Source organism: Panthera tigris, chromosome X, assembly GCF_018350195.1.
Source record: "Panthera tigris isolate Pti1 chromosome X, P.tigris_Pti1_mat1.1, whole genome shotgun sequence".
NCBI classification, from domain to species: Eukaryota; Metazoa; Chordata; class Mammalia; order Carnivora; family Felidae; genus Panthera; species Panthera tigris.
In genome coordinates this window covers 126,801,293-126,817,026 of record NC_056677.1, presented here as the reverse complement: position 1 = coordinate 126,817,026, position 15,734 = coordinate 126,801,293, and the positions used below count along the sequence as shown (strand labels likewise).

The 15,734-nt window shown below is 48.0% G+C and overlaps 3 protein-coding genes across 5 annotated transcripts in view; 1 reads left to right on the top strand and 2 right to left on the bottom strand.

The window, feature by feature from the left end:
- F8 (coagulation factor VIII) overlaps positions 1-15,734 on the top strand; it is a 117,041-nt gene that overhangs the window by 90,395 nt on the left and 10,912 nt on the right. For both annotated transcript variants that reach the window (XM_042974082.1, XM_042974083.1), the window contains one exon: positions 3,785-3,940. In XM_042974082.1, the coding sequence (XP_042830016.1) occupies positions 3,785-3,940 (156 nt within the window). The remainder of the gene's footprint in view (positions 1-3,784; positions 3,941-15,734) is intronic.
- Positions 11,035-12,271, bottom strand: F8A1 (coagulation factor VIII associated 1). The gene has a single exon (XM_042974084.1). The coding sequence runs from the start codon at positions 12,265-12,267 to the stop codon at positions 11,137-11,139; it is 1,131 nt and encodes a 376-aa protein (XP_042830018.1). The 5' UTR covers positions 12,268-12,271; the 3' UTR covers positions 11,035-11,136.
- Positions 12,826-14,656, bottom strand: LOC122235325 (histone H2A-Bbd type 2/3). 2 transcript variants are annotated; one of them, XM_042974086.1, is made up of 2 exons: positions 13,960-14,656; positions 12,826-13,680 (listed from the first exon to the last, which is right to left on the bottom strand). In XM_042974086.1, the coding sequence occupies exon 2, from the start codon at positions 13,279-13,281 to the stop codon at positions 12,940-12,942; it is 342 nt and encodes a 113-aa protein (XP_042830020.1). In that variant the 5' UTR covers positions 13,282-13,680; positions 13,960-14,656; the 3' UTR covers positions 12,826-12,939. The 2 variants fall into 2 exon arrangements, with proteins under 2 accessions (XP_042830020.1, XP_042830019.1); XM_042974085.1 differs by having other exon boundaries at positions 12,826-13,545.

The following is a 15,734-nucleotide window of genomic DNA, read 5'->3' as shown; positions in this document are numbered from 1 at the left end:
GGCTCAGCCTGAACTGGCGCTCACTGATTCCTAAGTATGTCTGTTTCTTTGTGAGGCGGCCAAACCACATGTTTTCACCGTGTATTTCCGCGGTTATCACTTTCAACCCGACATGTATCCCTGGGTCATGGATACCATCATCCATTTGGGTGCCCTGCGTCTGGTGTTCCATTGACGTATCTATTTATTGAAACAGCATTCTCATTTCCATTTGGGGAATTCTATCTCCCTAACTGCACATGACCTCCCAGGACTAGTAACTGGAGTGCCTTTTCTGTGCCCAGCCAAGAACTTGAGTAATACACAGCATTACGCTTCCACTTAGATTTGGCCCATTGTTCCAGCTTGCCAAGCTTCTGTCTCCCAAAGACTGTCTTAGTCTTTCCAGTTTCACATAATTTACTGACTTGATCAATACGCTTTTTTATACTTTAGCAAATTCATGATCAAAATATTGATATACACAGGGCTTCCTTACTGGGTGCTTTAAACAAATCAAGCTAGTAAATCCCTACCACACCTGTCATTATCATTGTCATTTCAGCTAAGAAAGCTCAAACAAAGTTAAATAACTTGCCCAGTCACAGCCAGTAAGTGGTTGAGCCAAAATTCAAACCCTGATAGTTGGGCTCCAGAGGCCTAATTTGTAATCATTATACTATACTGTTTCTAGAATGCTCCCTTCAGGTTGATAAGCATCTGTTAACTGCCATGGTTTGCTTATGGTAATTGAACCACAAATCCTCACTTAATTGTATTACCATCCAATCTGTATTAAATCACCTCATCCTGAAGGTTTTGTTTTTTGTTTTGTTTTGTTTTTGCCGTCATATTCTACTGAAGCCCAGATACACATTTTCATGATCTGGTGACTTTATACAATAAATATCCAAGGGAAATAAAAAGAAAGAAAGAAAGAAAGAAAGAAAGAAAGAAAGAAAGAAAGAAAGAAAGAAAGAAAGAAAGAAAGAAAAAGAAATGGTTCTTGGGAGCCAGGCTGGCAGTCAGAGATGTCTAGCTGCCATGTTTGTATTTGTGCACCCGGTGACTCATTACTGCTTTGCTTACTCCCTCATACAGAGGTGTGTCCTGTTGTCATAGGTGAAGATGTTGACTCTGTAAATGCCAAGTCGCTCTGAGATTCCAATTATAATAGAGAAGAAGCACAAGAAAGTGAAGTAGATGAGACTGGCGGTTTGCCAAGAATTCATCAGTTGCTGAACGCAGGTGGAAAGGGTGGCTGGCAAGGCTTTCTTACAACTGCTAGAAAGTGCAATAGTCAGTGGTCCAAAAGAGACCTCGCATACACAACATAGAAAACAGTACAACTCAATTCAACAAAAGTCATGAGTTTTGCCCCTCGTACTTACAGTTGTTTATGCCCCGACACCAAGAGTAAAACTAAAGTGTCTTCAATTGAAAGTATCTTCTAATCGGGGCGCAGATAGTGCTATAGCTTCTGAAGACTGTGCCACTCTCTGTCCTGCAGCCCTCCTTCTTCTTCTCCTGTACTTACTGCTACGTGATGCTGTAAACAAAAACATCTATATAACATGTAGTCTGTTTCTCTAACTCAAATGTAAGTTACATTAGGGCAGGGCTTTTGTTTTCTTGTTCCCTGCTCAATTCCAGTTCCTAGAACAGTGCTTAGCACATAACAAGTGCTAAAAACATCTTCTTTGAATGAATGGATGGATAGATGGATGGCACTTACTGAAGGAGACAGTTTTGAAGCTCAAGTGTCATTACCAGTCCAATCTGAGTGTGCCAGGCATCTGTGAGAAGTTAAGTTGGACTTGCTTATCAGGGCGCTGATGCCACAATTCCTTCTAATGCTTGCATGGCCCGTGCTCTCTTCTTTAAGAACCAGTCATTCCTATGTAAGAAACAAAACAGATGAACATAGGGGAAGGGAAGCAAAATTAAGATAAAAACAGAGAGGGAGACAAACCAGAAGGGACTCTTAAACACAGAGAACAAACTGAGGGCTGCTGGAGGAGTTGTGGGTGGGGGGATGGACTAAATGGGAGGTGGGTACTAAGGAGGGCACTTGTTGGGATGATCACTGGGTATCATATGTAAGGGATGAGTCACTAAATTCAGTCCTGAAACCAATACTACACGATATATTAACTGCCTCAGATTTAAATAAAATTTCAAAATATATATTAAAAAAAATAAACATTATCATTCAAACATCTATTCACTTCAAACAAATTTCTTTAAAAACAAACAAACAAAAAGAACCAATTATTCCTTACCACTCTGCCATTATTCACTCATTCATTCCAAAACATTTCCTGTGCATCAGTATTATACCAGATGCCAGGTTAGGTTCTAGAGCTAGAGAGAATATAAAAGCTACCATTTAGGGGTGCCTGGGTGGCTCAGTCGGTGAAGCTTCCATTTATTTATTTATTTATTTATTTATTTATTTATTTATTTATTTTCAGAGAGAGACAAAGAGAGCACCAGCCAGGAAGGGGCAGAGAGAGAGAGGGAGAGAGAAAACCCCCAACAGACTCTGCACTGTCAGCGTGGAGCCTGACATGGGTCTCAAACTCATGAAGTGCAAGATCATGACCTGAGCCAAAACCAAGAGTTGGTCACTCAAACGACTGAGGCACCCTGGTGTCCCCCTGCCCCAATTCTTTTTTTTAAATGTTTATTTATTTTTAAGAGACAGAGCATGACCAGGTGGAGGGGCAGAGAGAGAGGGTACAAAGGATCTGAAGCGGAATCTGCACCAACAGCAGTGAGCCTGATGTGGGGCTCAAACTCACAAACCGTGAGATCATGACCTGAGCCAAAGTCAGACACTCACCTGACTGAGCCACCCAGGTGCCCCTGAGCTTCTGATCGTTGATTTCGGCTCAGGTCCTGATCTCATGGTTCATGGGATCAAGCCCCAGGTCTGTCAGCATGGAGCCTGCTTGGGATTCTCTCTCCCTCTCCCTCTCTCTCTGCCACACCCCACCCTCAAAATAAATAAATAAAAACAAAAATAAAATAAAAGCTACCATTTATTAAGTGTTTAGTATGTGCCAGGCACTGAACTCAGCACATCACATGCATTAACCCCTTAATCCTCTGGTAAACCTTTGCGATAAACACCATTATTATTTCTACTCTACATATAAAGAAATTGAGACACACAGAGGTTAGGTGACTCAAACAGGTTCACTGCCTTAAGGATCACAGTCTAATGATGAAGGAATATAAGCAAAGAAAGCTTTATAATATAATGCAATAATATGCTCTCATGAAGTTTTATACACAAAGTGAAATAGAAGTATAGAGAAAGGAGCACTAAATATATCTGGGCAAGTCAGGGAAGGCTAACCAGGAGAAATCGTTTCTGAAGTAACACTTGGATAGACAGCGGTCTATCACTGATAGTGATGTTGGGATGGAGACTGGTCTGGGGAGAGGGGAGGAAATCGGCTTTGCCGAGGCTGACACTGAGGCTGAGGCAAAGCACTAGGTTATGTGGGTCCCTAAGTGCAGCACACGGGATGCGGGTACAGGAAGTAAGGCCCATTGATTTGGAAGTGGTCTGGTGTGTCAGGAAGTAGGCTGAGAACCCAATAAGCCCTTTCCTTCTTGTTCCCATCATTTATCTCCCTGCTCCACACACATCCACATTCCAACGTTGCCGTCTATTTCACTGCACGTCCAAGGTGATACTGAGCATATCTGTGTTGATGTAGATTCTTCTTAAGCCAATAATGAATTTCAGAAGGTGGTACATACATTTAAGATAAAGTGTTGTTTTAATTGGCAGGTGGATCTGTTGGCACCAATGATCATTCACAGCATCATGACCCAGGGCGCCCGTCAGAAGTTGTCCAGCCTGTACATCTCTCAGTTTATCATCATGTATAGTCTTGATGGAAAGAAGTGGCAGAGTTATCGAGGGAATTCCACTGGGACCTTAATGGTATGTCATGAGTTCTTTTAAGAGAATGCATGAGTGTTTTAAAGAGCTTCTGACAGATTTCAGATATGGGACAAACACTCCTACCTTCTACAAACTTAACTCCAAAAAAGATTTTTCCACTTTGGGGCAATAGGAGTGATTATGGATGTCTGGATAAAAACATAGTAGCATCAAAGATCTCCTAGATAATACAAATGAAGAGGTATGCTCTGTTGACAGAAATCTGTGACTCGGGACTGAGTGGATTGATAACATTATGAGTTTGCTTATGGATATTCTAAGTGTGAGATGACAGTAGGGCCGTCAGGTGGAATATCCAGCAGGCGGTAGCTTGAAGACTTGAGTTCATGGGGGCAGCACCCTAATGGAGGTAAAGATCTGTGTCTTCCACATAAAGGGCCAGGGGAAACCTTGGGAAGTGATCACAAGACCCTTCATTCAACAGGCTCTTGATATTGGGGTTGTGGGTTTGAGCCCCATGTTGGGTGCACAGTTTACTTGAGATACACACACACACACACACACACACACACACACACATATATGATATTTATTCTCCTCGTGCCCTCCTTTTAGAGGATTTGGCTTTATCTCTCCACTGAAGGTCACTGCTCCCTTCACAGTGGCTTTCTTCTCTCCCTGGTGTGGTTGCTATCACTGACTAGCAAACCACCCCAAAACTTAATGCCAAACCATTTTGTTCACAGATTCTATGGGTCAGGACTTTTAGCAGGGTACAATAGGGGTGGCTGTCTGGGCTCCACAATATCTGGGGCCTCAGCTGGGAAGATTTGACAGCTGGGGGCTGAAAGCATCTGGAAGCATCTTCACTTGCATGTGTGATAATTGGTGTTGACTGACCTAGCTAGGGCTGCAGCTGCAGCTGCTGAGGGAAGTAACTCGGTATGGCCTTTCCATGAGGCCTGGGATTCTCACAGCATGATGGTCACACATCTATCCAGATTCAAGAGGAAGAGACAGATGCCACTTCTCAGTGGGAGGAATGCAAGGAACTTGTGGTCTTTTCTGTAAACCACTGTCATCCAAGTATCACCAGTGATGCTATGGGATGAGATACAGATGGTGACAAAAACCCTGGGAGATTAAATTGACAGGGGCATTTAGTCAGTATGGTGATAACTATAGCATCGCCTGGTTGTAGAATGACCTGTCTACCTTTCATAGCCCTTATTTTTATGGCATACGTAGGGGAAATAAATTAAATGTTAAACATTATGAATATACACAAAGAAGAACACCTGTGGATGTACATATAGAATTGGGCCACATCCATGGAGCTCTGGAGGACACTGCCACATCCTGTGGTTGTAGACAGATACGTGGACTTAAGACCAAGTCTAAGGGCTGAGCATATGAATTACAGACTTGCCATGGAATGGTCAACCCCACCGGGTCTCTTATGCTAAGGTAAGGGCACTGGTGGAAAGAAGGGGAGCTCTGAGACCTGGGTGGGCAGATTTACACACACATGGATAAGGCTGAGAACCGCCAGCCTCCAAATGCCCCTGAATCCCCTTGCCTGGGGAGCGACCTTTCCACAACCTCCAAGGCAGTTTTCTTTTCTCTGCATAAAAGTCTTCTGGTGACTACACCTGCAACTGTTGCCTCACAAGCCAGTGTCTCGTGTCCTTAGGGCCCCTGTTTGGCCACTACAAAAGTCAGATGAGTCATGAGGAAATGACACATCATCACAAATTTAGTCAGGTGGTGATGACAAAAAGTTTGCAATCCCAGATGTGGCATCTTCTCCAGAGCAAATTAACACAGCCCCAGGCACCTGACACTGACCTGGAGCATACTTTTTCCTTCATTCCCATTGATAAGCAAAATCAGGATAGATTTGCACTTACAACGTAGGATCGGGAGTATTAACTTTACTGTTCATGTCTCAGGACAATGCCGGCTCCTGTTCTTTGTTATAATATACACCCAAGGGACTCCAAACGTGTTGACATCCCACAGAACACCACACTGGCCCATTACATTGATGACGTTATGCTGGCAGGACCTGGTAAACAGAAGTAGCAATTACCCTAAATGCTTTTGTGATTAATATACATAAACACACACAGAGAGACACATATATAGACATATATGTAAAACAAATAAGCCCATCTTTTCTTGACTTTACTGTGAATGGATCCCATATTTCACTCTTTAACATAATGTTCACTGTTTCAAACAAATACTTTTTTTAATGTTTATTTATTTATTTTGAGAGAGAGAGAGGAGCGCACAAGCAGAGTAGGGGCAGAGAGAGAGGGAGAGAGAGGACCCCAAGCAGGCTCCATGCTCTGCAAGATCACAACCAGAGCCAGTATCAAGAGACAGTCACTTTAACCGACTGAGCCGCCCAGCCACCCCTCAAACAAATACTTTCTACCACATTTAAAAATTTCCTTCCACTCCTTTTTATTTGCAATGGCTGCACAATTTCATCAAATGCTTTTTCAGCATCTTTGGTATGATCACATTTCTTCTCTTTCCTATTGTCAAAATACAGTTAACATCCAGTGGTGTGCTGGCAAATGTTTAACACTTGGCTCAGAAGCAAAATGGGGGACGGTTAGGGGGGAAAGGTGTTGATTTGTAGCGTTTGCTCATTTCCATGCTATAAATATTCATTATCATACCTGATTTGTAACAGTCCAATCAGACCTGATTTCAAGCCGATGATTTAATGGCATTGAATGCAGAGTTGGGAACAGACGTGCACAAGTGGCTGTCACAATCCAGGACTAGACAGCTCCAGCACAGCACTGTGAAATCCCTGGGAAAACCACTCTCATTCATAGTGTAATAATCGTTTAAAACTTAGCTGGATGCAATTTGATTACACTTCATTTAGAATTTTTCTATCTATACTAATCAATAAAACTGGTTTACCTTTTTCAAGGGCTCTGTTTATCAGGTTTTGGCATGAGAGTTATATGGAACTTGAAAATAAAGTAGAATGGTTTAATTAATATAGTAATCATGTCTTTAATGAAAGTTAGGTGGAAATGCCACTAGAGCTTTGTGCCTCATTTAGTGGCCTGGCTATCTTTTCCAATCCTTATCTGAATATTGATATTCTCATTTTCTATTCCCTGTAGTTCATTGCTGTGACTGTATACATTAGACTTCTGTCTCCCTGCCTATGTCATAGAGCCATATCTACATGCACACATCTCTCTCTTTTTCCCCTTTACCAGAGTGGGCAAATGTTTGTCTATCCTATTTGATTTTCAGAGAATCAACTCTTGGTCTTAAAATCAAACATAGACTTTGGGCACCTGGGTGGCTCAGTCGCTTAAGCATCCAACTCTTGATTTCCGCTCAGGTCATGGTCTCATGGTTCAGGGGATTGAGCCCCGCGTTGGGCTCCGTGCTGTCAGTGTAGAGCCTGCTTTGGATTCTCTCTCCTCTCTCTACCCCTCCCAAGCTTATGCTGTCAATAAATAAATAACAATTTAAAAAGTAAAACATAGACTTGAAGTTTGTTTTCCAATTAATTTCTGCTCAAAACTTTTAAAATTCTCTTTAATTCTCTTTTGGTTTATTTTTTGTTTCCTAGAATGTCGAGTTAAATGACTAGTTCTTTTGTTTTTAGTCTTTCTCATTCAGTGATAATGATACAATATTAACTACTCTCATGAAGGTCATTCATTTAACAGTTACTCAGGAACTACTGTTCTAGGTTCTAGTAAAGGGATGGGTAAGCTGGAGCCCATCCATGGATTTGGACTACCACCTGCTTTTGTATGGACTGTGAGTTAAGAATGGTTTTTACATGTTTAAAGTCGCAAACACAAAGGTTATGGGACAGAGACCATTTGGGGCCTGAAAAGACTAAAATGTTTCCATCTGCTCCTTTACAGAAAGACTTTGCAGAATGAGGAACTACTCTAATGGCAGCAGAGATGCCTAGAGTGTTAACATGAACCAGAACCCTTCCATCCCAGACCTTCTCTAAACAACAGATTGCAGTCTTAGTCATTGACCTTCAGTGTAGAGGTCCTCAAAGGTTTTTACATCTTCGTATCATTCACATACTAAATATTGTTGCAGCAGCGATATTCTCATCATAGAAGTCCCACATAAATGGGGCAAAGGGAATTGCAATACCCTTTAAGGATCGCTGCTTCACTGCCACTATCTTCAGTAGTTTTATTAAATTTTTTAATGTTTATTTATTTTCGCAAGAGAGGGGTGGGGGAGGAGCAGAGAGACAAGGATCCAAAGTGGTCTCTGTGCTTACAGCAGAACTCGAACTCACAAACCATGAGATCATGACCTGAGCCAAAGTTAACACTAAACAAACCGAGCCACCTAGGCACCTATATTGTCAGTAGTTTATAATACTTTAAATGTTAATTTTGAATTATCAATGAGCATTTCACTGATGTGGCTCTTTCCCTCTGCTTTTCAAGTTAAAAAGATGACTACTCATGTCTTTTAAAAATATTTATTTTTGGTCATGTTAGAAAACAGTGTTAATTTTATTTATAATTACCAAGTGATTTGTCAAAGTCTGTCGAAATTGCTGAAATCTGGCTTTGGCCCAAATACCTGTGCTATGAAGTTTCTGAGGGAGATATATAAATGAGCCAATGGCAAATAAAAACAACCTTCAAGTTTCCTAAAATTATACTCATATACCCAACACAGGCTCTCTGGTAATCCCTTCCCGCCACTTCCTCAAGGCAAGGAGTTAGACCAGAGGCCTAAGGAGGCTTTTCCTGGAGCCCAAATCCAAATACTATCACCAGCCACATTCCGTAACTCCTAAACATTTTTGGCATAAAACAGTAAGGCAGCCAGCCAGGCCCATAGCACAGATGGAGAGGAATACACCAGGAAAAGCAAAAGCAGGAAAGAGCATGCAACCTAACCACTTTCTTTGTAAATTCCAGTTTAAGACTGGCTTATTTCACAGAGCATTTTACTTTCTAGATGGATCCATGTTGTTGGAAATGGCAAGATTTCATTCTTTTTATGGCTAATATTCCAGTGTGTGTGTGTGTGTGTGTGCATATGTGTGCTTCTATATATAGACCTTTTTTTTTCCATTCATCTATGGATGGACACTTGGATTGCTTCTATATTTTGACTATTGTAAATAATGCCGCAATAAACATAGGGGTGCATATATCTATTCAAATCAGTATTTTCATTTTCTTTGTGTAAATACCTACTAGCACAATTGCTGGGTTGAAGGGCAGCTCTATTTTTAACTTTTTGAGGAAACTCCACACTGTTTTCCAGAGTGGCTGCACTAGTTTTTATTCCCACCAACAGTGCAAGAGGGTTCCCTTTTCTCTCCATCCTTGCCAACACGTTGTTTCTTGTGTTTTTGATTTTAGCCATTCTGACAGGTGTGAGGGGCTATCTCACTGTGGTTTTGACTTGCATTTCCCTGATGATGAGCGATGTTGAGCATCTTTCCATGTGTCTGATACCCTAGCCACTTTTGCAAAAAATTGGATGAGGTTTTTAGGGCTCTAAAAGACCCTTCCTGGCAGACAAGTGAGAGGACAGGAATGCTGGCTGAGTCTGTCTCAGATGGGCCTGTCCCATATTTCCTTACGTATTGCTCCCACATTGTTGAAACAGAAGTAGGAAGGAATACGCCACAAGTCCCGCCCCTTTTGCGGCACTTAACTCATGGTGGCAACCTGTACATATCCCCTGCAATGCACACAAAATAAGGCAAATCTACCGCCAAGCTGTGCCCTTAAACCTCACTCCAAAATATTAGTACCGTACACAACTTCAGCGTAAAGGATGCATTTTCCCAAACCTGAATGATTGAGAAGATTATATTCTGAAGAGTTCTCGTTATCACTCCCAACACTGTAAAGAAAATAAAATGGAATTGAAAAAGCCCCCACACTGTAATGTCTGCATGTGACATTTGGACCAAAAAGCTTTGGAAATGTAGTATTTTGAAATGGGATACCACCCTGCTCTTGCGGAACAAAGGCACTGTCTTTCACATACGTGACCACACAATACCAAAGAACCGTGCTGATTTTACACACTGGAGTTAAATAAGAGGTACAGAAAGGTCCCTACTACAAATACAGGATTGTCACATGGATTAGGCATGCCTCTCAGAACAGAACCTGGAACCAGAACTGTGAATTCCAATGCACACCGACACATTTGCTAAACACATTTGTTAGAACATTCCTGCCCCACCCCCAACCTTGCACCAGACACATTTGCACGGTAGCTCTCTTAAGTAAGGACCACTTAAGCACCACATGGCAAATGAACTCTGTAGATTCACCGCGGGGCACAGCCTGAGTCCTAGGCACACTGTCCGTTTCAAATGAATGAATGCATCATGGACCTGAAGGAGAACTGTTTTTCTACTTCCTGCTTCTTGATGGGCAGAGAAGCTATTCCCATGTTACAGATGAAGTAAAGCTAAACCACAGGTTAGGGGCATCAGGATGGCTTTATTGTGGATTTAGGGCTGGAGCAACAACAATGTACTAATCAAACGATTCCCACAAATATGCATGGGGCAGATGAAACTACTTGGGTGATCCCACAGATAGACGTCAATATACGCTAAGAAATGAGATCACGATACAAAAAAAAATCCTATAGCTTAAGTATTTAGGCAGAACTGTGAAAAATGAAATCCTCTGCCACAAAGATGTAGGGGGAGTTGGGTGGAAGAAGTAAGGGATAAACGGGGTTCTTTTTATTTCTATTGAGACAGAGAGCATGGGTGCAGCAGGGGAGGGGCAGAGAGGGAGACAGAGAATCCCAAGCAGGCTCCCAGCTGTCAGCGCAGGGCCCCAAGGTGGTGGGGGGAGGTCTCGGACTCACTAACAGCGAGATCATGACCTGAGCTGAAATCAGACTCCGGACTGAGCCACCCCAGGCGCCGCAAGAGGGTTCTCATTCTTACGTTGCAGCCTCGGGGAAGACAGCCCTGTCTTCCACTCTGATCCCATCACGTTGTCCTGGTTGTTTTTCCCTCCCTCCGTTATGGAAGTCAGTCTTTGGGACACAGGTACCTCCCAGTGAACTATATTGCTACAGTGGCCAGAGGAGTAAGAGAAACCAAGGTAGAACTCTGCCGGCATCCACGACTTGTATTTCCCCCCGAAACGCCAAGGGAGACAGACGCACGACGTTTGGTAGCAAGCAACGAGTGCCTTCGTTCACGTGAGTCCTCAGATGCCCTGTCCCGAGGGGGAGACGGTTTCTTGCAGAACCAGGTGAAGGAGGTGGTTCTGCTCGGCACTCAACAGCGGCCACATCTCCACTTGCAGCGACTTGACGGCTTCCGTGTCCTTTTCGTGGGTGGCCATGACCAAGGACTGCAGCAGCAGGAACAGCTCGTCAGGAAGCTGGCCGCCGCTCTCCTGCCCGTGGCCGTCGAAAGCCTCCCAGGAGTACTTCTCCAGAGTGTGGGCGTGCTCCGGCAGGAGCTTGGCGGGCGGCGGTTGCAGCAGCAGCAGCAGCAGCACGCGGGACACCTCGCAGCGGACCAGCACGTCGGAGAAGGCGCCCAGCGTGGCGGGAGAGGGCGCGGGCGCAGGGCCGCCGTTCGCAGGGAGCAGCGCGGCGGGCAGGGCCGGGGCCGCGCCGGGCCCGACCTGTGGCCCCGGAGGCGGCGGCGGCGGGGGCGGCGGCGGCGGCGGCGGCGGCACCGGGTGGCTGCCGTGCTCCCGCGCCAGGCGCTGCATGCGCGTGAAGACCGCCAGGGCGCCGTTGTAGTCGCGCGCCAGCAGCTGGCAGGAGGCGGCGTCGCCAAGCGCCTGCAGCGCGGCCAGGGGCAGCTGCGGGAGCTGCAGGTGGGCGGCGCGCTGGAAGTGGCCGGCGGCGGCGGCCGGCTGGCCCAGGTCGCGCAGGGCGGCGGCCAGCTCCAGGCAGAGGGCGGCGGCGGCGGCCGGCTGGCCCAGCTCGAGGTGCAGGCGCACGGCGGCGCCCAGGGCGTTGGCGGCGGCCTGCAGCGGCTCCCCGTAGGCCGCCGGGCAGGCGAGTCGCTGGCGCGCGTCGCGCTCCTGCCGCAGGAAGAGGCGGGCGGCCTCGGTGAGCGCCAGCGCCTCCCCAGGCCCGTGGAAGAGCGCCTGCTGGCAGCGCGCCACCGCCAGCTGGCACCAGGCCGCGTAGGGCAGGCACTCCTGGGCGCGCAGCTCCCGGCCCAGCTGCCCGAACTGCTCGCCCGCCTCCGCCACGTTGGGCTTCCGCAGGAACCGCTTCTTCAGCTTGCTCGACACCTGGCGGTACCGCGCCAAGAAGTCCCCGGCCTCGGGGCCCGGGCCCGCAGCGCCGCCCAGGCCGGGCGCGGACGCCGCCATGTTCGCCGCCCACACGCAGACGCGGACGCGGACGGTCGGACGTGCGGGCGCCCGGCGGCGACGTGCCCTGCGTCCGCGCTCGGGCAGCCAGGCGCCCCGTTGCCCCGGTGATACGCAAGCGACGGGGCCCGGAGGAGAGGCCTGGCCCCGCGCGGGTCGTGTGTGCAAATCGTGGACCCTGGGGCGGGGCCTGGCCAGGTGCCCGCTGTGGCTGGGTGACAGCCTGTTTACCCGCGTTGCCGAAGGCGTCTCCCAGAATCTGTAACCGAACCGGCCCGAAACCCAGCTCGCCGTCCCGCGTGACCCCAATTCCAACCTGGCAGGGTTCTCGCTCGCCAGGTCCCCCCGCCCCGGTCACTCGTCACCCCTCCCGTCAAAGCCTCCACCCGAGCCAGCCTCTCCCGCCCAGGGCCACCGCCTGCATGATCCCCGAGACAAGCTGCTCTGCTGGGTCTTCCCCGACCACGACCCCCGCCCCACCCCCCCACCCCCCACCCCCGACGAGGGACGTCCCGCGACCACGCCCCACACACCAGCGACAGAAGCACTCACGCGGGTTTCTCCAAACACTTTATTGGCTTTCAGGGACTGCCTGAGGCACCAGGCCGGCCGGGGCCCACCCCGGCCATGAGTAGGCCTGGCGCCTGCCGGACCCCACGTCGCGTGGGACAGCTAGTACCGGCCCGGGACCGCCTGGGAGATGATGGTGGACTGGAAGAAGGCGCTGAGCAGCGGGTGGTTGTGGACCACCATGTCCACGACATCCGGGGTGATGAGCCTCCTGCCTCTGTTGCGGGCCTCGATGCCGGCCAGCTCCAGGACCTTGGCCGTCAGGGACTGGATGACGGCCGCTAGGAAGATCGGGGCGGACGCGCCCAGGCGCTGCGAGTAGCGGCCCTCCCGCAGGAGGCGCTCCACGTGGCTCACGGAGAACGTCAACTCGGCTCGGGCAGTGCGGGAGCGGACCCGGCTCTGGCCACCGGACGACCCTCGACGGCTCCTCCTCACAGGCATGCTGGGCCTCGGCTGCGCTCTCTCGGACGGGCCTCGGTCTGGCGTGCGCTGCGGGAAGCGGTCGGGTGCGGCTGGATGCGGTGCGATAGGGCTGGATGCGGTCGGATAGGGCTGGATGCGGTCGGATAGGGCTGGATGCGGTCGGGTGTGGCTGGATGCGGTCGGATAGGGCTGGATATGGTGCGATGTGGCGGGAAGCGGTGTAAAAAGCCAGTTGGCCCGAAGTTTCCGACCGGCAGGGTTCCAGAGCCGCTACTCTATATCCTAGAGATCACAGACCGACCCCATCATTGGTCGGGTGCGCGTTTTGGGACACGTACATCCGGTGAAGTCACTGCTTTCCCATGGGCCCCCGCTGCAGAGAAACAGTGCTGGGCGGGAGCCTGCTCCCTGGAACCCCTGTTTGAAGGAACGCTGGCTTTTGGCTGGGCGGGCGCATTGTGCACACACAACACGCGTGTAGGAGCCAGCGGCCCCGAGTATACACTAGAGGGGTCGGGCGACCACCACGGCCGTCTAGTTCCAAACCGTGGCACCACCCCTCAAAGAGACCCCTGTACGTGTCAGGCAGCCAGTCCTCACCGCACCCCCCTGCCCCCCACCCCCGTCCTCGGGAGCCCGCAGGCAACCGCCAGTCGGCTTGCTGCCCATAGGGGTTCGCCTGTCCCGGACACTTACTTCTTTCTGCACGCGGGATCGCTGGGCGAACAGGCGGCTTTCTGTGCCTGGTTGCTTTCCCGTAGCGCAGCGTTGTCACTAGGGTCCGTTCGTCCGTGTGGGAGCGTGAGTCGGCACTTCAAGCCTTTTCACGGCCGAGTAATATTCCACCGCAGGGACACACCGTGTGTGGCGGCCTCTCCCAGTTCACGGGCTGACGGGCAGCTCCGCCATTCCCACCTTGCGGCAGATGTGAACAGCGCTGCGCCGAGCATTTCCTGCACAGGGTTCTGTCTGAGCGCCTGTTTCTGATTCCCTAGGGTAGGAAATTGCACTGGGGCTGCGATTGAGGGGTCGGGTGCTAATTCTGCCGGTCACTTACTGAGGAGCCGCCCAGCGGATCCCCACAGCAGCTCTGCATTCCCAGCAGCAGTGTGTGAGTCCCAGTCCTTGCGCACCCTCGCCCGAACCCGTCTTTTTGCCTTTGTTTTGCTTTCTTGTGCCTAGAAGAGCCATCCTACTGGCTGCGAAGTGGTGCCTCATGGCGGTTGTGATTCGCATCGCCCTGTTGGCGCGTGATGTTGAGCGTCTTTGCATGTGCCTCTTGGCCATTTGCACATCCACTTTGGAGGAACGTCTGCTCAAGTCCTTTCCCATTTTTTAACTGGGCTGTTCGTTCGTGCTTTCATTGCTGACTTGTAGGTGTTCTTTACGCATTCTGGAAAATACACCCTTATCCCACGTGTGATTTGCAAATGCTTCTCCCATCCTGTGCGTTTTGTCCTTTCACCTTCTAGACAGAGTCCTTTCATGCACAAAAGTTTTTGGTTTGGATGGTGTACAACTTATCCTCTCTCCACCACCCCCCTTCTTTTGTGGCCGCGCTTTTGCTGCCATATGTAAGGAACTGTTGTGTAGGTAAAGCCAGGGGGATTTATATCTATGTTTTATTCCAAGGGTTTCATAGTTTCATCGCTTACGTTTGGGTCTGTGATCCGTTTTGGAATTCATTTTCATACGTGGTGTGAAACTGGAGCCCACGTTCATTCTTTTTTCTGTCAACATTCAGTTTTCCCAGCACCGTTTGTTGAAGAGATTGCTCATTCCTCCATTGAATGGTCTGGGCCCCCTTGTTGAATATCAACTATTCGTAAATCTATGGGTTTATTTCTCACTGTAAATTCAAAAACATTGACCTACGTGTCTACCCCTATGCCAGTACCACAGTTTACGATTGCTGTAGTTTTGAAGTAAGTTTTGAAAGTGGCACGTGTGGATCGCACAGCTTTGTTCTTCTTTTCCGGATTGTTTTGGCTGTCTCTGTCCCTTGCATTTCCATAGAAATTTAGGATTGGCTGTTACATGTCTGCAAAAGATCATTGAGATTTTGATAGGGATTATATTGAATCTACATTATGGCCATCTTAACAATTTTAAATGTTCAGTTCACTAAAATTGGATGCCTTTCCACTGACTTAGGTCCTCCTTAATTTCTTTCAGCAATGATTTGGAATGTTCAGTGCATGGGTCATGCACGTCCTTGGTTAGATGTATTCCTATGTATTTAATGCCATTTGATGCTGTTTGAAATAGAATCGTTGTCAATTTCATTTTATATTTTTCATTGATACTATGCAGACATACAGCTGATTTTTGTGCGTTGATCTCAGACCCAGCTACTTTATTGAATTCACTTATTAACTCTGTTAGTGTTTCGTGTGTTCTTTTGGATTTTTTTTATATGTAAGATTATGTCATCTGAGAATAGAGATAGTTTTATTTCTTCCTTTCCAATT

Coding starts and splice junctions, on each gene's coding strand:
- F8A1 (XM_042974084.1), bottom strand. CDS start 12,267: ATGGCGGCGTCCGCGCCCGGCCTGGGCGGCGCTGCGGGCCCGGGCCCC.
- LOC122235325 (XM_042974086.1), bottom strand. CDS start 13,281: ATGCCTGTGAGGAGGAGCCGTCGAGGGTCGTCCGGTGGCCAGAGCCGG.